The sequence below is a fragment of the Anabrus simplex genome, chromosome 13 (assembly GCF_040414725.1).
Source record: "Anabrus simplex isolate iqAnaSimp1 chromosome 13, ASM4041472v1, whole genome shotgun sequence".
In the NCBI taxonomy this organism is placed as follows: Eukaryota; Metazoa; Arthropoda; class Insecta; order Orthoptera; family Tettigoniidae; genus Anabrus; species Anabrus simplex.
Genome location: NC_090277.1, coordinates 49,345,607 through 49,359,848, shown reverse-complemented (window position 1 = coordinate 49,359,848; position 14,242 = coordinate 49,345,607). Strand labels below are relative to the sequence as shown.

General features: G+C 37.4%; 1 protein-coding gene across 3 annotated transcripts in view; it reads right to left on the bottom strand.

Moving 5' to 3' along the window:
• Window positions 1-13,769, bottom strand: part of LOC136885040 (uncharacterized) — a 125,095-nt gene extending 111,326 nt beyond the window's left edge. The window contains exons 1-3 of one of the 3 annotated variants that reach the window (XM_067157427.2): window positions 13,698-13,769; window positions 9,906-10,088; window positions 7,068-7,201 (exon numbers count right to left, since the gene is read on the bottom strand). In XM_067157427.2, the coding sequence (XP_067013528.2) occupies window positions 7,068-7,201; window positions 9,906-10,072 (301 nt within the window). In that variant the 5' untranslated portion in view covers window positions 10,073-10,088; window positions 13,698-13,769. Of the gene's footprint in view, window positions 1-7,067; window positions 7,202-9,905; window positions 10,089-13,559 lie in introns of all 3 variants that reach the window. The other 2 variants (XM_067157429.2, XM_067157426.2) reach the window with 2 other exon arrangements.
• Between the last annotated feature and the right edge of the window lie 473 nt (window positions 13,770-14,242).

Sequence of the window (14,242 nt, the reverse complement as noted above, 5' to 3'; positions counted from 1 at the left end):
GTATCAATATGGATCTACACGATGTTTGTAAATTGTTCATACCCCTTAGTCGAGCAGCTCGTCTCCTTTCTCCCAAGTCTTCCCAGCCCAAACTTTGCAACATTTTTGTAACGCTCCTCTTTTACATAAAATTAATTTCATGGTCCGTATCGCACATCAATCGATTCACAACTAAGAATTTATTTATTTTCCACCTAGTCGATATTCTTTTGTCGGAAATCAGCCAGAACAAATCAAGCTGCTTTTCTTTGGATTTTTTCCACTTCTTGAATCAAGTGATTGTGGTGAGGATCCCATACACTGGAACCGTACTCTAGTTGGGGTCTTACCAGAAACTTATATGCCCTCTCCTTTGCATCCTTACTACAACCCCTAAATACCCTCATAACCATGTGCAGAGATCTGTACCGTTTATTTACAATCATATTTATGTGATTACCCCAATGGAAATATTTCCTTATATTAAGACCTAGTTACTTACAATGATTCCCAAAAGGAACTTTCACCCCATCAGCACAGTAATTAAAACTGAGAGGACTTTTAATATTTGTAAAACTCACAACCTGACTTTTAACCCCGTTTATCATCATACCATTGCCCACAGTCCATCTCACAGCATTGAGGTAATTTTGCAGTTGCTCACAATCTTGTAACCGAGCTCGATAGCTGCAGTCGCGTAAGTGCGGCCAGTATCCAGTATTCGGGAGATAGTAGGTTCGAATCCCACTGTCGGAAGCCCTGAAGATGGTTTTCCGTGGTTTCCCATTTTCACACCAGGCAAATGTTGGGGCTGTACCTTAATTAAGGCCACGGCCGCTTCCTTCCCAGTCCTAGCCCTTTCCTATCCCATCGTCGCCATAAGACAAATCTGTGTCGGTGTGACGTAAAGTCAATAGCAAAAAAAAAAAAAATAGCACAATCTTGTAACTTATTTATTACTGTGTACAGAATAACATCATCTGCAAAAAGCCTTATCTCTGATTCCACTTCTTTACATACCATTGATATATAGGGCATGGCCCTTCGGGGCTGTTTCGCCATGGGGTTTGGTTTGGAGTACCATTTGAACACACTACTTCCTCTTCTTGCTACTGTGTGAACTTACAATGTAATGTAGCTTCTGTTTTCTGTGTGGGTAATAACCCTTTTTGGGTGGGTCGGTGGGTCCCTGGCAAGCATAAAAGAAGGATTTCTCCTCATCTCTGCGTCATGTGTCATTTTGCTATTTAATGGTGATGTGGCAAGCCCGTTCTAGAGAGCCAGGAATAACGGCCGAGAGGATTCGTTACACTGACCATGTGTCACCTCACAATCTGCAGGCCTTCAGACCGAGGGCAGTCGCTTGGTAGGCGGAAGGCCCATTGGGGCTGTAGTTTGGTTTGGTTTATGGGCGTTTGAGATTATAAGTATACATATTTCATTTTGGTGATGTTTAGCCAAATTGTTGATGGTCCATTCATTCCCGGATCTTCCGTTTTCCCGTATTGTAAGTTTTTTCTTTCGTGGTCCCTCCAAAAACGGAGAATCGAGGTTCCACTGTATTAAAAATATTTATGCACATGTTTCGTCTCTATTTGAGACTTTATCAGCCATAAAATCACGTGGTAAATTACAAAACTCAAAAATCAGAAACTAGAAAAAATAGAAGAAACCAATGCATTTTTAAGGACTATTTGAGAAACACAAAAGATATGAATACATATACATTATTCACACAAATTGACCTCAATTCTTGCAAAAACTTTTGTCTTCAATGTTAAAAAATGAAATATAACTCAAAATTAACAAGCCTGCCATATATTTGTTTACCACATGTGCTGTCTACAGGCACTGTGCAGATAGATCGAAATGCTACTACTAGCGTTACATAGTGGCCTGTTCTGAAACAAGAGGTGAGGCATAGTGCGAGAGTCTCAGTACAACATGTGTGACATTCGAATAAGTTGAGAGTTTCAAGCGATTCAATTCAGGGATCTAAGTGAATCATCATGCAATAAAAGAAGAAACCTTGTTGTCAGTGGCCACGTGAACGGCGCTAAAGAGTTAATTTCAAATGGTTTTGGATACATCACAGGAAAAGTCACCCGACAAACGTCTGTCATTTTGCTGCCTTATATCATGAAACTTGAGTTAGGCAAGGTTTAGTTAGGTAACAATTTATAAAGTTTATTTAGTAAGGATTACTTAATGCATGTTTGCTAAGTTGTACGCATTTTTATTTTGTGTTCAGGTTGACCAGAATCGTAATGTCTCTACCAGTGAATATTCCTGTCCTGCCGGCGCCAGAGGAACTTGCAAACACGTAGCTGTGGTAGTGTAGTATATAAATAATGAAAGTGATGTCTCCAAAACAAACCGTCCACAACAATGGGGGAAACCGAGCCCGAAAACAATGTCAACAAAAAATATCGAAAAGACAAACATATAGAAGAACTGTTTGGTAAAAAGACTTTGGAGACATCTCTTCCCCCCTGGGGCCGATGACCTTCGATGTTAGGCCCCTTAAAACAACAAGCATCATCATCATCATCATCTCTTCCCCCCTTCGAATTAACTGAGGATATTTTAAAACACATCCCTTGCAGTCTTCGTACAATGCTTTGAGCAAAAGCAAATACTGAAATCGAACAATCGTGCAGGGCCGTAGTCACCTCATTGAGAGACAGGGTAGTGAATGATGTAGAGAGAGAAGAATGTGAGGAAATTGTGACACAGCTATTACATTTACAAGTCTCTAATGACGTGCGCTTGCCAGACAAATACACCTTTCGTACTGTGAGTGACGAAATGTTTTTTACCAGCAAAGTGCAGGCTCATACAGATCATATAATTAAAATCTCCCTGGACACTCTATCTCAATCAGAAAGCCCTCTATGGTTTCAAGAAAGAAAGATAAGAATGTGTGCTAGCATGAAAGCACATCGGATCCAAACTTTGATACTTCAGCTCTCGCATTTGTAACTGAATCTCCAATTGGGGGAGCTGCTTTGAATAATCTTTCTTATGGAAAAGAAATGGAAAATGAAGCAATAGAATGCTATGGAAGTTCATTTGATGTTCGTGATATTCGATGTGGGTTAATAATCCACAAGAAATGACCTTGGATTTGTGGATCTCCAGATGGCATAGTTCTCATAGGAAATGTAGCTGACAGAGTGTTAGAAGTGTCCATCTTCCTGTAAAGATAAACCAATAGTAGACGAGTCAGGAAATGTGCGAGTAGGTTATCTTTACTTTGACAAGCAAAATAACATACAGTTAAAGACAAGTTATATGTATTATACACAAATACAAATACTCATGTACGTAATTGGCTTGGGAAAATGTGATCTACATGTATATAGCAAAGCACAACAGCTGACAATAACTATTTATCAGGACAGTATGTCGAGGAATGTCTCACCAAAGTGACAAAATTCCATTTCAATAATTACTTAAAAATTAGCGGTATTCCCAACAATAATAATTAACATGTTGAGGGTAGTCAAGTTTTTGAACTTCACGTACCCATATGGGGTCGTGCGTTCGTTCAAAATCGAGAACTGTGCGAACCCATTTGGGTGTGCAGTAAGTGTGTGTTTTGAAGCTGTATAAATCCTCTTCCTTACATCTGTTGGTCGCCTATTTAAGTATGTGCATAGTCTACCTTTTATTCACATTTCCGCGTGAATCCTAACGCAATACTGTAAGTACTCTCAACTTCCTCAGCTGTTAATCTCCCGTCATGTAAGAACGGTGGTGTCATAATTATGACACCGTGGCCAGATAAGTTAGTTCTGATGCCAGGAAATCCTTTATCAGCCATGACCTCATTGCCAGGTTGAAGGAAAGTTAATAAACCACTGCCAGTTGTTATGAATGAGTCGCTACCTCTTCCACTGTAACATTTAGATTTAAAGGCAATCATACCACTACGCGTGATTTCAATTAAAACTTTTGCAGTGTAGCAACCCTTGTATTGAGAATAGAAATACACTCTCTGATCTACTTGGGGAGGCTGTTCAACCCTAAATTCTGTGCAGTCAATAATGACTCGACAATTAACGTAATTTCTCTTAAATGCTGGAGGCATTGTTTCTTGAACACTTTCCTTACTAGGCCTGAATATGAAATGTTTCGTACGCAGTGCCAATTGCATAAGCATGGTCGTAAAAATACGTGAAATTGTTGTCCTGTGAACACCGAATAGCACTCTCAAAGCAGAATAGGACAGTCCGATTTTCATTTTCACTAGGAAAATCAATAATCTGGTTTCTTTACATAATTTCGTAACATTACAGTTTAGTAATAATGCAAGCAGCAAGGTAAAGACGTTGAAGTTCACACCTGTTAAATCCCGCATTTGTGTATTGTTCCCTATGGAACTGTAGTCTTGGAAACTGGACCCTTGATGTCTGCATGATCGTCTTCCGTTCCACACATTTTATTATGTTTCGTAATGTCCCCTCCCTGACCAAAATTAAGTGGAATATTTGCTTGTGTATTTACGACATTTTCATTTATTGAACAAGAAAACATGAAGTCAGAACAATGAAAATCAGATGCTTCTGTTCCCACGGATGTATCCTTGGTTATGTTACTTGGGCAAACTATACTTGAAAATTTTCCATCTGATTCTTCCTATTTTAATTGCTTGAGTTGCCTGTGAAAACACTGTAAGCTGGGTCCCTGCGACACATTCCTCTTCTTGTACTCATCTGGAAATATTGTCGGAACATAGGCTGGACTTAGTGGGTGTCCAAATCTTCTGTTTCCGATGAAATGTGCACTACATATTCTTAAGTCGTAGGTTACCAAAGTGATCCATCAGTGCTAACAATTAAAACCAAAATTAAATTAAATCGGATAAATTGAACTTATTGCAAACATGTGCAGTACGTATGTGTAGGCCTACTTACTTTGTTCGGTTAACTGCTTGTATCCATCGCCTCCATCGGTCCACTTCTATCTTCGTTTTGGAAAAACAATAAAATTGTACTTCACTTCCCGTATCTGTGTAAGTATTGGAACATCCGACAACACAACAATTACGTTTACTTCATCTCCTTTTCTCTGCTATTATCATCGGAGTAACTACACGCTCAGTCATAACAGAACAGCTACTGCGAGTCTAGAGCGACACGCACGGTGCCTATAGAGGTACAGGGGTGGTGTGACGTCATGATCATTTTTCTTGTCCACAGTGAAATGTTAAATAATTAAATTTGTCGCACGATAGCAAAAATTCGGACTTAGTTTTCGGGTATTAACCGCATGTCTCTCTCCAACACCCTATGACATCAAGTATGACGTCATCACCCCTCCTTCACCAAGTGTACATGGTCACCATGTGCTCTACCAGTCCTATATAGTGTGCTCTTCAGTGTTCTATATGTCACGTAATAGTACAAAAACCTAGAATTTTCGCACCTCTACTCCTTCCTTGTACCCTAATAAACATATTATCTAATAGCATTTCACGGCACCTACAAGTGAACTGGCAATGGTCGGCTTGTGTATCGTATTACAAGTTATGAATCTCATTATAAAACCGTATTGGATTGGATTTACACCGATCCAGACGACGTTTTATCCATCAGTGCTGGTCATTCTTCAACCAATATATGTGATTTTAGCATTCCTCATCATGTTTATTTTATGAAACAACATCATAGTTCATTACAAGGGCTCACCCTTATGTGAATAACTGTTTTCAATCACAAACAGTCTAATGCCATTGAGCGAAGATTATTATGGTCATTGTTTTATACGAACAATTAATCACTACATATTATAGTAACATTTTCAAGTCATTCATTCCACTTACATTTTAAGCAATTTTAAAGATCAATATTTGTTTTAATAGACATAATATAATCTTATTGATTATTTTTAAATTGTTAAAATTCGTAATATTTGTAATAGTAGAAGTTTTTTCGTTATATATACCGGGATCAGGGCCCTGACCCACCATGGATTAAGTTATCTTTAGCTGATGATGCTCACTAAGATTGAGCGAAACATGTCCTACTTGTAATTTCTATTAATGGTTTTATCCTAAATATAAAGGACTATTGTGTATTGGAAAGGTGGTTTTATTAATATAAAAACTTCTTATTGTGTACTGTAACCGAAAACTCTTTTTGTGGGGAGTTACTGTCAGGTGGCTAAATACTGCAAATACAACAGAAAAACAGAGCAGATTCACAAAGAAATTCACAACGCTCACGGGTGGCAGAAGGAAGTGGAGATTGAGTAAGTATACTTGCCAACTCACAAGCATTGAAACAAGGAGGGTTGAGCAGTAAAAGCTCCAAAGGATAGAACAATTTTCCTCTTTCCGTTTAGTAGGAAATTATTTTTTTGTGATAATATTGCTTCTACATAATAATTTCCTCTTTGACCGTAATGCCGCAATCATGAGGTGAAATCCATAATAATTATGGACAATCCGTTATGGTTGGCATTCTGACCTTGTCATCTAATAATTAGATGATCTGTTTAACACTGCATTGATTCAGGAGAAAATGGGTGAACGTCAATTATGATTATTATTGTACAACTGAAAAGATGAGCTACATTGTGGAAGTAGACAAAAACAGACCCAAGGGACAAGAGAAACAATGAAAGGCTAATACATAGCATGTAATGATCTATAACTCTATATGCTCCACAATCAAACAAGATGGCAACTGTGCACCTCGACACTAGTTGGGACAAAACCCAAAATTTCAAACACAGAGCCCTTACTGTAATTCTCGAGGTATCTAAGTCCCATAAACACAAAAGAGATCCTGCCATACTCGATCTTTAACTGAAGATTTATGATCGCTGGAAAGACTATTGGATCTGAGTAATAATTATAAGGCAGGAACTGTAAAAACTAAAAAAACAATAGTTTCTACTTCTATACTTCATACATTAATATGGTTAGTTCTTTATCTGGACTTAACTGAATTTTTTTTCACAAAGATTGCGAGTAATATAAATTTGTACAGTTACCAGAATAGGGAGGAAAACAGCTCAGTGATGAACTCAAATCCAACAGCCTGCGAGCAGGCAAGCCTAGAACTCACATTTAGAACTACCTTTGACCTTCGCCCCAGCAGCATCCGAGGCTTGAACAAAGGTGCGTTGTAACCTTGTCTTCTGTTTTTCACGATAATCGGCTGCAACTTCCTGAGACAGTTCTGCTATTAACTTCATCGTCTTTTCAGGATATCTACAGATAAAGAGAAAACACCCCTCAATTTTCACAGTATATTTCAACCAAAACAAAATTAAGGCAACAGGTATCCTACATTTTACAACATGAAATAAGTGTTACAAAACATGGATCTGAATCATGCAGACTGGCATCTTTGGATATCCTTACACTTTACACAGTCTATCAAAACATACAGAAATATGAGTTTCTTGTGTGGACGACCTATTAAAAATAATGACGATGATGATGATGATGATGATGATGATGATAATAATAATAACAATAATGTTATTTGCTTTACGTCCCACTGCTTTTATGGTTTTTGGAGATGCTAAGGTGCCAGATTTTAAGTCTTGCAGGAGTTCTTTTATGTGCCAGTAAATCTACTGACACGAGGCTGACGTATTTGAGCACCTTCAAATACCACTGGACTGAGTCAGGATCGAACCTGCCAAGTTGGGGATCGGAAGGCCAGCGCCTCAACCGTCTGAGCCACTCAGCCCGGCAACATATTAAAATATGAGCTATCAGCCCACATGAGTTTTTTTAAAGTTGCTTTATGTCGCACTGACACAAATAGGTCTACAAGTAACTAATCTCATTTTGTTCCGTATTGAAGATACAATAAGTAAAACTCTTTCAAGATTAAAATTATTGTGTCCACCTTTTCAATACAAATATATTTTTTAGTGATTAAATTCTACATTAATTAAAAACATCAGTTAGGGACAAGTTTCGCCCTAGTTATGGGCATCTTCAGCCTAATACTAATCTTAAGGTCAAGAATTAAAACTATAAACATAGGAACTTAGTAGTAAACTAACTTAATACTAAATACAATGGTCTTATGCTTTTAATATAGTTTACAATATGTACAGTATGTACAATATGCACATTAACTTTGCCAGAATTTATGAACAATGAATTATTTTATAATGACTAGACATCCAAACTGTAGATTGGATTGATCACAGCGTGAATTGGGGTTTCTCAAATTGTATTGACTAGAGATTTATCACAGCGTGAGTTGGGGTTTCTTCAACTGTTATGGCCGCCTGAACGTAAGAATTGTTACAAAACCGGAATCTTGGTTAAAGTCGTTCATGTTAGGGTTTGAATCAGTTTGAATATTCCTTTAGAAAGCATGCTTCAACCTTAAAACATAACCATGCTTCTTTCTTGAGTCGAAATGATATTCTAAAAATTAAAATCTTGGAACCGTTGGAGACCAGCTCCTAGACTTTTCGAAGCTTGCTGCAGTTTGCTTGATTTGATCAAATCACATGGAGTCAAATCATAGTTGTTTTAAATAATTGCATTGGAGATCACAATTATTAACCAAATTCTCAATATCGGAAGTTACTGTGTTCCAGAAATCAATGGATTTTAGAAAAAATGGCCCCTATATTTTAACCTTCAGTTTATATTTGACTCAAATTTAAAGCCATATTACAGTTGATTCAATCAACCACAGCATTGTGAAAACAATTTTAGCCAAATTTTTAAATTGTAGTTACTATGTTTTGGACGTCAATGTATTTTAGAATTAAGGGTTACTCCAATTCAACACTGTAATTGTGAAAACAATTTTAACCAAATTTTTAAATTGTACTTGCTATGTTTTGGACGTCAATGTATTTTAGTATTAAGGGTTACTTCAATTCAACATTGTAATTCATATTGTCATACTTTTAATGTGTACACAATTCCAGTTTTTTACATATTATTACTAAACATGGATTTATACTCAAGCAAAAAATGTGTAAAAACAATCCAATTATGACAGGTCTTAACCTTGAGACAATTATGTAGGCTGAAGATGCTTGTAAATAAAGCGAAACATGTCCCTGTAAATTCGTGTTGTAGTATTATGAACTAGCAACACAAAACCAATTTGTATTGAATAGGTGGATTAAAATAATCACTATATTATAAGCATTTATAAAGCAATTTGCCATAACATCTAACTCTTTGACGCTTCTTGAAATAATGTACTCACCTCTGGACTGCATTTAAAAAGACATGATTAGAAAGAAAAGGAAACAATTTTCTTTGTTTGATCTGTGAAAGAAAGCCTAGTGTTGTGAACTACTGCACAGAGTGTTGTGTGTTGTGATGGAAATAAGTTTAAGGGAAGGGTTGTGAAATAGTGTAATATAGTGGTAAGACAGTGTCAAAATGATAAATTGTGTATCATACTGCATATAATGACAAATCACAGGAATAATAATTAACAAGTCAGTGTTCTACAGCACTAAGTCCATCCATCTAGACGCTGAGCATCATGCGAAGGCAGATACAGATTAAGTTACATTTAAAAATCAATTTTATGTGCAGTTTTTAAAATGGCAATTTTTTTAAAGAGGCATTAATTTAAATTTTTTCCCATGTTAGAGGTGGCTGCAAGGGCGGCCTGAATAATTGCTGGCAGTAGCTTGGAGTGGCAATCCCATCGTAACAGTAGCCTAAAAATGAGTTATGGTATACCGTCAACACTCCGACCGGGCAGGAGATGGACAAGGGGAAATGAAAATGATGACTGCATACTGTATCATGGTTTGTGTAATGGTGGTGGTGAATGGTGTTTAAGGCCAAAAAAAACATGTTTTGTGTAGGGCCGAATGCGGAAACTTGTATAATTCGGGGGGGGGGGGGAATTTAGTCCCTTGCAATTCCAGTTTCAGCAAGTTTTACTGTATAAAACATATTTTGCTCTTACCTGCAACCAAGAAATTCAACATTGGTGAAGACTTGAGCAAGGCAAACCAAGCGTTCTTCTGGGAACCTATCCCTGTGTGTCAACAGGAAACTTCGTCGCAGTTGCCAATGCTCATCACACTCGTGCTCTTGTCTGTAGGCATCTACCCAGGATTCATCAGCCCCCATATTGACAGAGAGCTAGCTATATAACAATCCAAAAATGTTAAAATCAGATTAAAACGAAGTCTACATATTATTTCCTTCAGCTAGGAAAGTACAGTAATAAATATGTTTATACAGGGTACAGGGTGTATCACAATAAAAAAATCAGGATGCACTTCCTGTTAAGAACGATGGTGTAATCGGATTGGTAGAGAAAATGTTCCTTTCTGAGAAAATGAGGCTACTTTCTTACTTCTGGGCGCACGATTCAAATTGACGAACTCACCGTAGTTGCTACGCCAGAGCACAAGCCAGGGGAGGGAGAGGAAGTGGGGTGTATGATGGAGACAGAAAATAATGCTCTGCGCGTATGCACAAGTTTCCTACTTCGACTCGTACAGGATTGTCTTTGTCCCTTACAGGCAATATCCACACTTCGTTTAATAAACAGACGTAACTGCACATGCAGTTCAAGAACATACTGTAATTATTAAGACATACTTGTCAGTCAAAGACAGCACCAGATCATTTCTCCTCTTGTTTGTTGGTCGCAATGAAGTTCATTATCTAACATGCTCGAAGATGCAGCGCTGCCACCTGATGATTGTGTATTCTTTCACTCACAACATTGTAAATGGAATGAAATACTGAACGAAGGAAACAATACACCCAATGGTTTGATCACAGTAAGTGTTCAATATGCCCCCCTCCTACTTCGATGCACAGCTCACAACGGTGTAGTAGCGACCGTGTGGTGTGTCGCGAACAACCTGGAAAGTTGCCTGTATTCTTGGAAAAAGTTCATCTCATCTTTCTACAGGGCTTGCATAGTAGTCAAACTGTACACTGTTTACTAGGGCTGGGAAGAGACTATGTGAAACGAACGATAAATTTCTGCATTCGTACTGAGCATTACCTCCGTCTTCCCCTTCCCACTTCCCCTCCCTTATCTCCTCTGACGCACAGCAACAAGCTCTCTGACATCAAACACAGCAAGTTCGTCAATTTGAATCGCACACCCAGAAGCAATGAAGTAGCCTCATTTTCTCGAAAATTATTTTCTCCACCAATCCGGTTGCACCATCGTTCTTAACATAACACGAAGAGAATCCCCGATTTTTTTTTGTCGGTAGAGTTCTGATACACCCTGTATATGTTTCATTACTTTGAATGAATGAAATTCATTTTCCAGCAGCTATGACATGACATTTTAACAGTATTTCTTTGACATTAGCAAAATGTCTCCGTCTCTTTAATTTATGAATGTGATATTGAACAAGATGTATGTGTATGCAGTTAAGAAAATACAAAAATGAATATATTAACGACAGTCTAAATACTCCTTCTAATGGCATATATATCATTGAAAGTTTATGATATAATGGTTGCAGCGACAAGGCGAAGCCTTTAGATGATGATGATGATGATGATGATGATTGTAGATGCACAAAGAGAGCCAAAAGTATTCAGACATCGCAAGCTCCCTAGGTCGTTTACTTGAATAGTGACCTTGACATAGGTAAACTTGAATACACAGTCATACAAAGTATCAGACACTTATACCTTCATGAAACACTGATGAAAGTAAGGAAAACATAAATAACATCATTAGGAACAACAGGTAAGTTAAATAAATAATTGTTACTTTCTTACGCATCAAAAGTATTCGGACACCGAGTGTTCTAGTAAAAAAAGCACACACTTTATTCTAATACATTGTTATTTCAGTACTTTGTTCAATGTCCTTTAACTTCGATTACCTACCGCTTTTAGTCTGCATTGCATAGAGTTCACGTAATGTGCAGTTACTGAATAGGAATTCAGCCAGCAAAGCAGGTTTGATATCTTGTTTGTTTTAAATATCTCTCTTATCGATGTTCTCCTTCAAAAGGCTCCATATATGAGGTAGAGTTAATAGGTGTTTGGGAGTGTCATACAACAGCCACAGTTTGACATTATAAGCGGTATGCTTGCGGTCATTGTCTTGCATAAAAATCCAGTCATCAGTCATCCCCATTTTTTCTGCACTGGCTGGCTTGTTTAAGTTCTTGTTTAAGGATTTATATTTATGTGGTCCATTACACCATCAATAATGTGCAGCTTCCCCAAACTGAGAGCACTCATGCAGCCCGCCCCCACACACACATACAGAGCTATCTCCATATTTAACAGTTGGAAAGATATTCTGAGGCTCCAGTTCAGCATTCACTTTCCTCCACACTTTAACTTTGGATTTCCATCGGACCAAACACATTGAATTTACTCTCATCAGTCTATATCACCTTTTTCCAAAATTCTTCAGTCTAATCCTGATGTTTCAAAGTAAGTTCCAGTCGCTTTTTCCTGTTCATGTCATTCACTCAGAACCTCTTCTGACCAACTCGACCATAGTACCGTTCACGATTACAAACACGCCACATTTTCACAGAAACTGCGACAGCGGAGTTCTGTAGTTCCGCTGCAATCTTCCAAGTACTACAACGGGTTTTTTTCCCTCTTGATATTGGTGAATAACATGCTAATCGTATGGTGTGAGGATTTTCGGTCGTCCCATTCTTGGCCTGTTTTGGCCGCATTTGACCCTGTCGAATTTGACTATCAGGCTACATCATAAACAGTTAAACAAGGTCTATTTAACAATCTGGCTCATCTCATTCAGTGATTTTAATTGATTATGTAGCCTTATAATGAATTTTCTTTCATCCTGTTTCATATCCATACCTTTGTAATCCATTCTATGTTTCCTTATTTCTGCTGTTGAATTACTGTTGTCCACCTGAGATGCAACGTGTTACACTACTACTCCTGAGGCTCGATAAGGTTCTAAAACATGCAAGTGACGGCACAACACTCATTTATTTCTCTCTCTTTCAGTACGTGTCCGAATACTTTTGGAACGTGGAACAGGCCACCCTCTCCAATTGGTGTTTTAGTATAAGATACATGAAGGGGACTAGTAAACAAATCCCGCCTGTTTTCGGAAGTAAGCTCACTAATATTACACCCGACATGCCGAATTTCACTTCCTCCCCATAGGAGCGGAAGTATTACCTCTTGTATTGAAAATATTTTTGATTCTCAATGTAAATTTGACAATAACTGAAACTTAAAAAGAGATTTAAAACCACACATACACAATTCTGCCTTGTTTCTTCACATCGCTTAAACACTGTCGAGCACACTTTCCATTTAGCATATAAGAATATAACACATGGATCTTTCTAAATACAGTACGATACTGTAAAATGAAATGACAAATTAATGCTAGTTTCCTTTGACAAATTCTCCATATCTGAGAATAATCCTAACCTTCAACTAAGTCTACGAAGGTGTCAGATCACATTACACATAAGAAACCAATTTAACTATTAAAAACATGCATAAACTATTTTCAAATAAGAGTTTGATATTCCTAATACTTTGCTCTATCAGATGAAGTTTATGTCAAAACATAGGTATGCAATGGCACTCTTTGGACGATATCGGCTTATAAAGGCAACGAAATACTTACCGAAATTTGACCGCAAGCGGAATCGATTTTAAGAGATATCAAGTAAAAAAAATATATCTGGAAATGTAAACTAAAATTTACATCACAAATACTAAGCAGTTACCTATAAACCGCTCGAAAAAAATTGTCTTAACCCACCAAGTTGTATATTCTCCACAAGAACCGGAAGATATAGAAATTAACGGAAGTAATTTGTCAGTCATATGACATGTGAAATAAAAACCAAGTAAATTACAAATCAATTTTTTTCAATGTGAAGCAATAAAGTTCCTTCAAAAATTAAACATGAATTTTTAAAGTTGAATAATTGTGTATAATGGAAGTAATTCCAAAGCATATTGCTGCATCCTGCATACTTCATGAACAGCAATGAGGGCATGAAGAATGTTTACGTTCGTTGCCCAACGCCGCTCTCGGCACGAAGAAATCCTAGTGTCACGAAGTGAAAGTGAAAGGGGTATAAAGCAACTTGTTTAAGTAGGTGTAAATGTCAAAGAAGATGTCAAAATATGCTTTATTAACTGTGAATGGAAGAGCACCGTGACATTTTAAAAGCGATAATAATAAGATGCATTCACAGAGCATCGTTTTACATACCTATACTGCAGCAAAGTTAACCAAATACTGTAACTCTGTTCGTAAAAAAGAAAAAAGAGAAGTATACTGCACATTGATTTCATCAC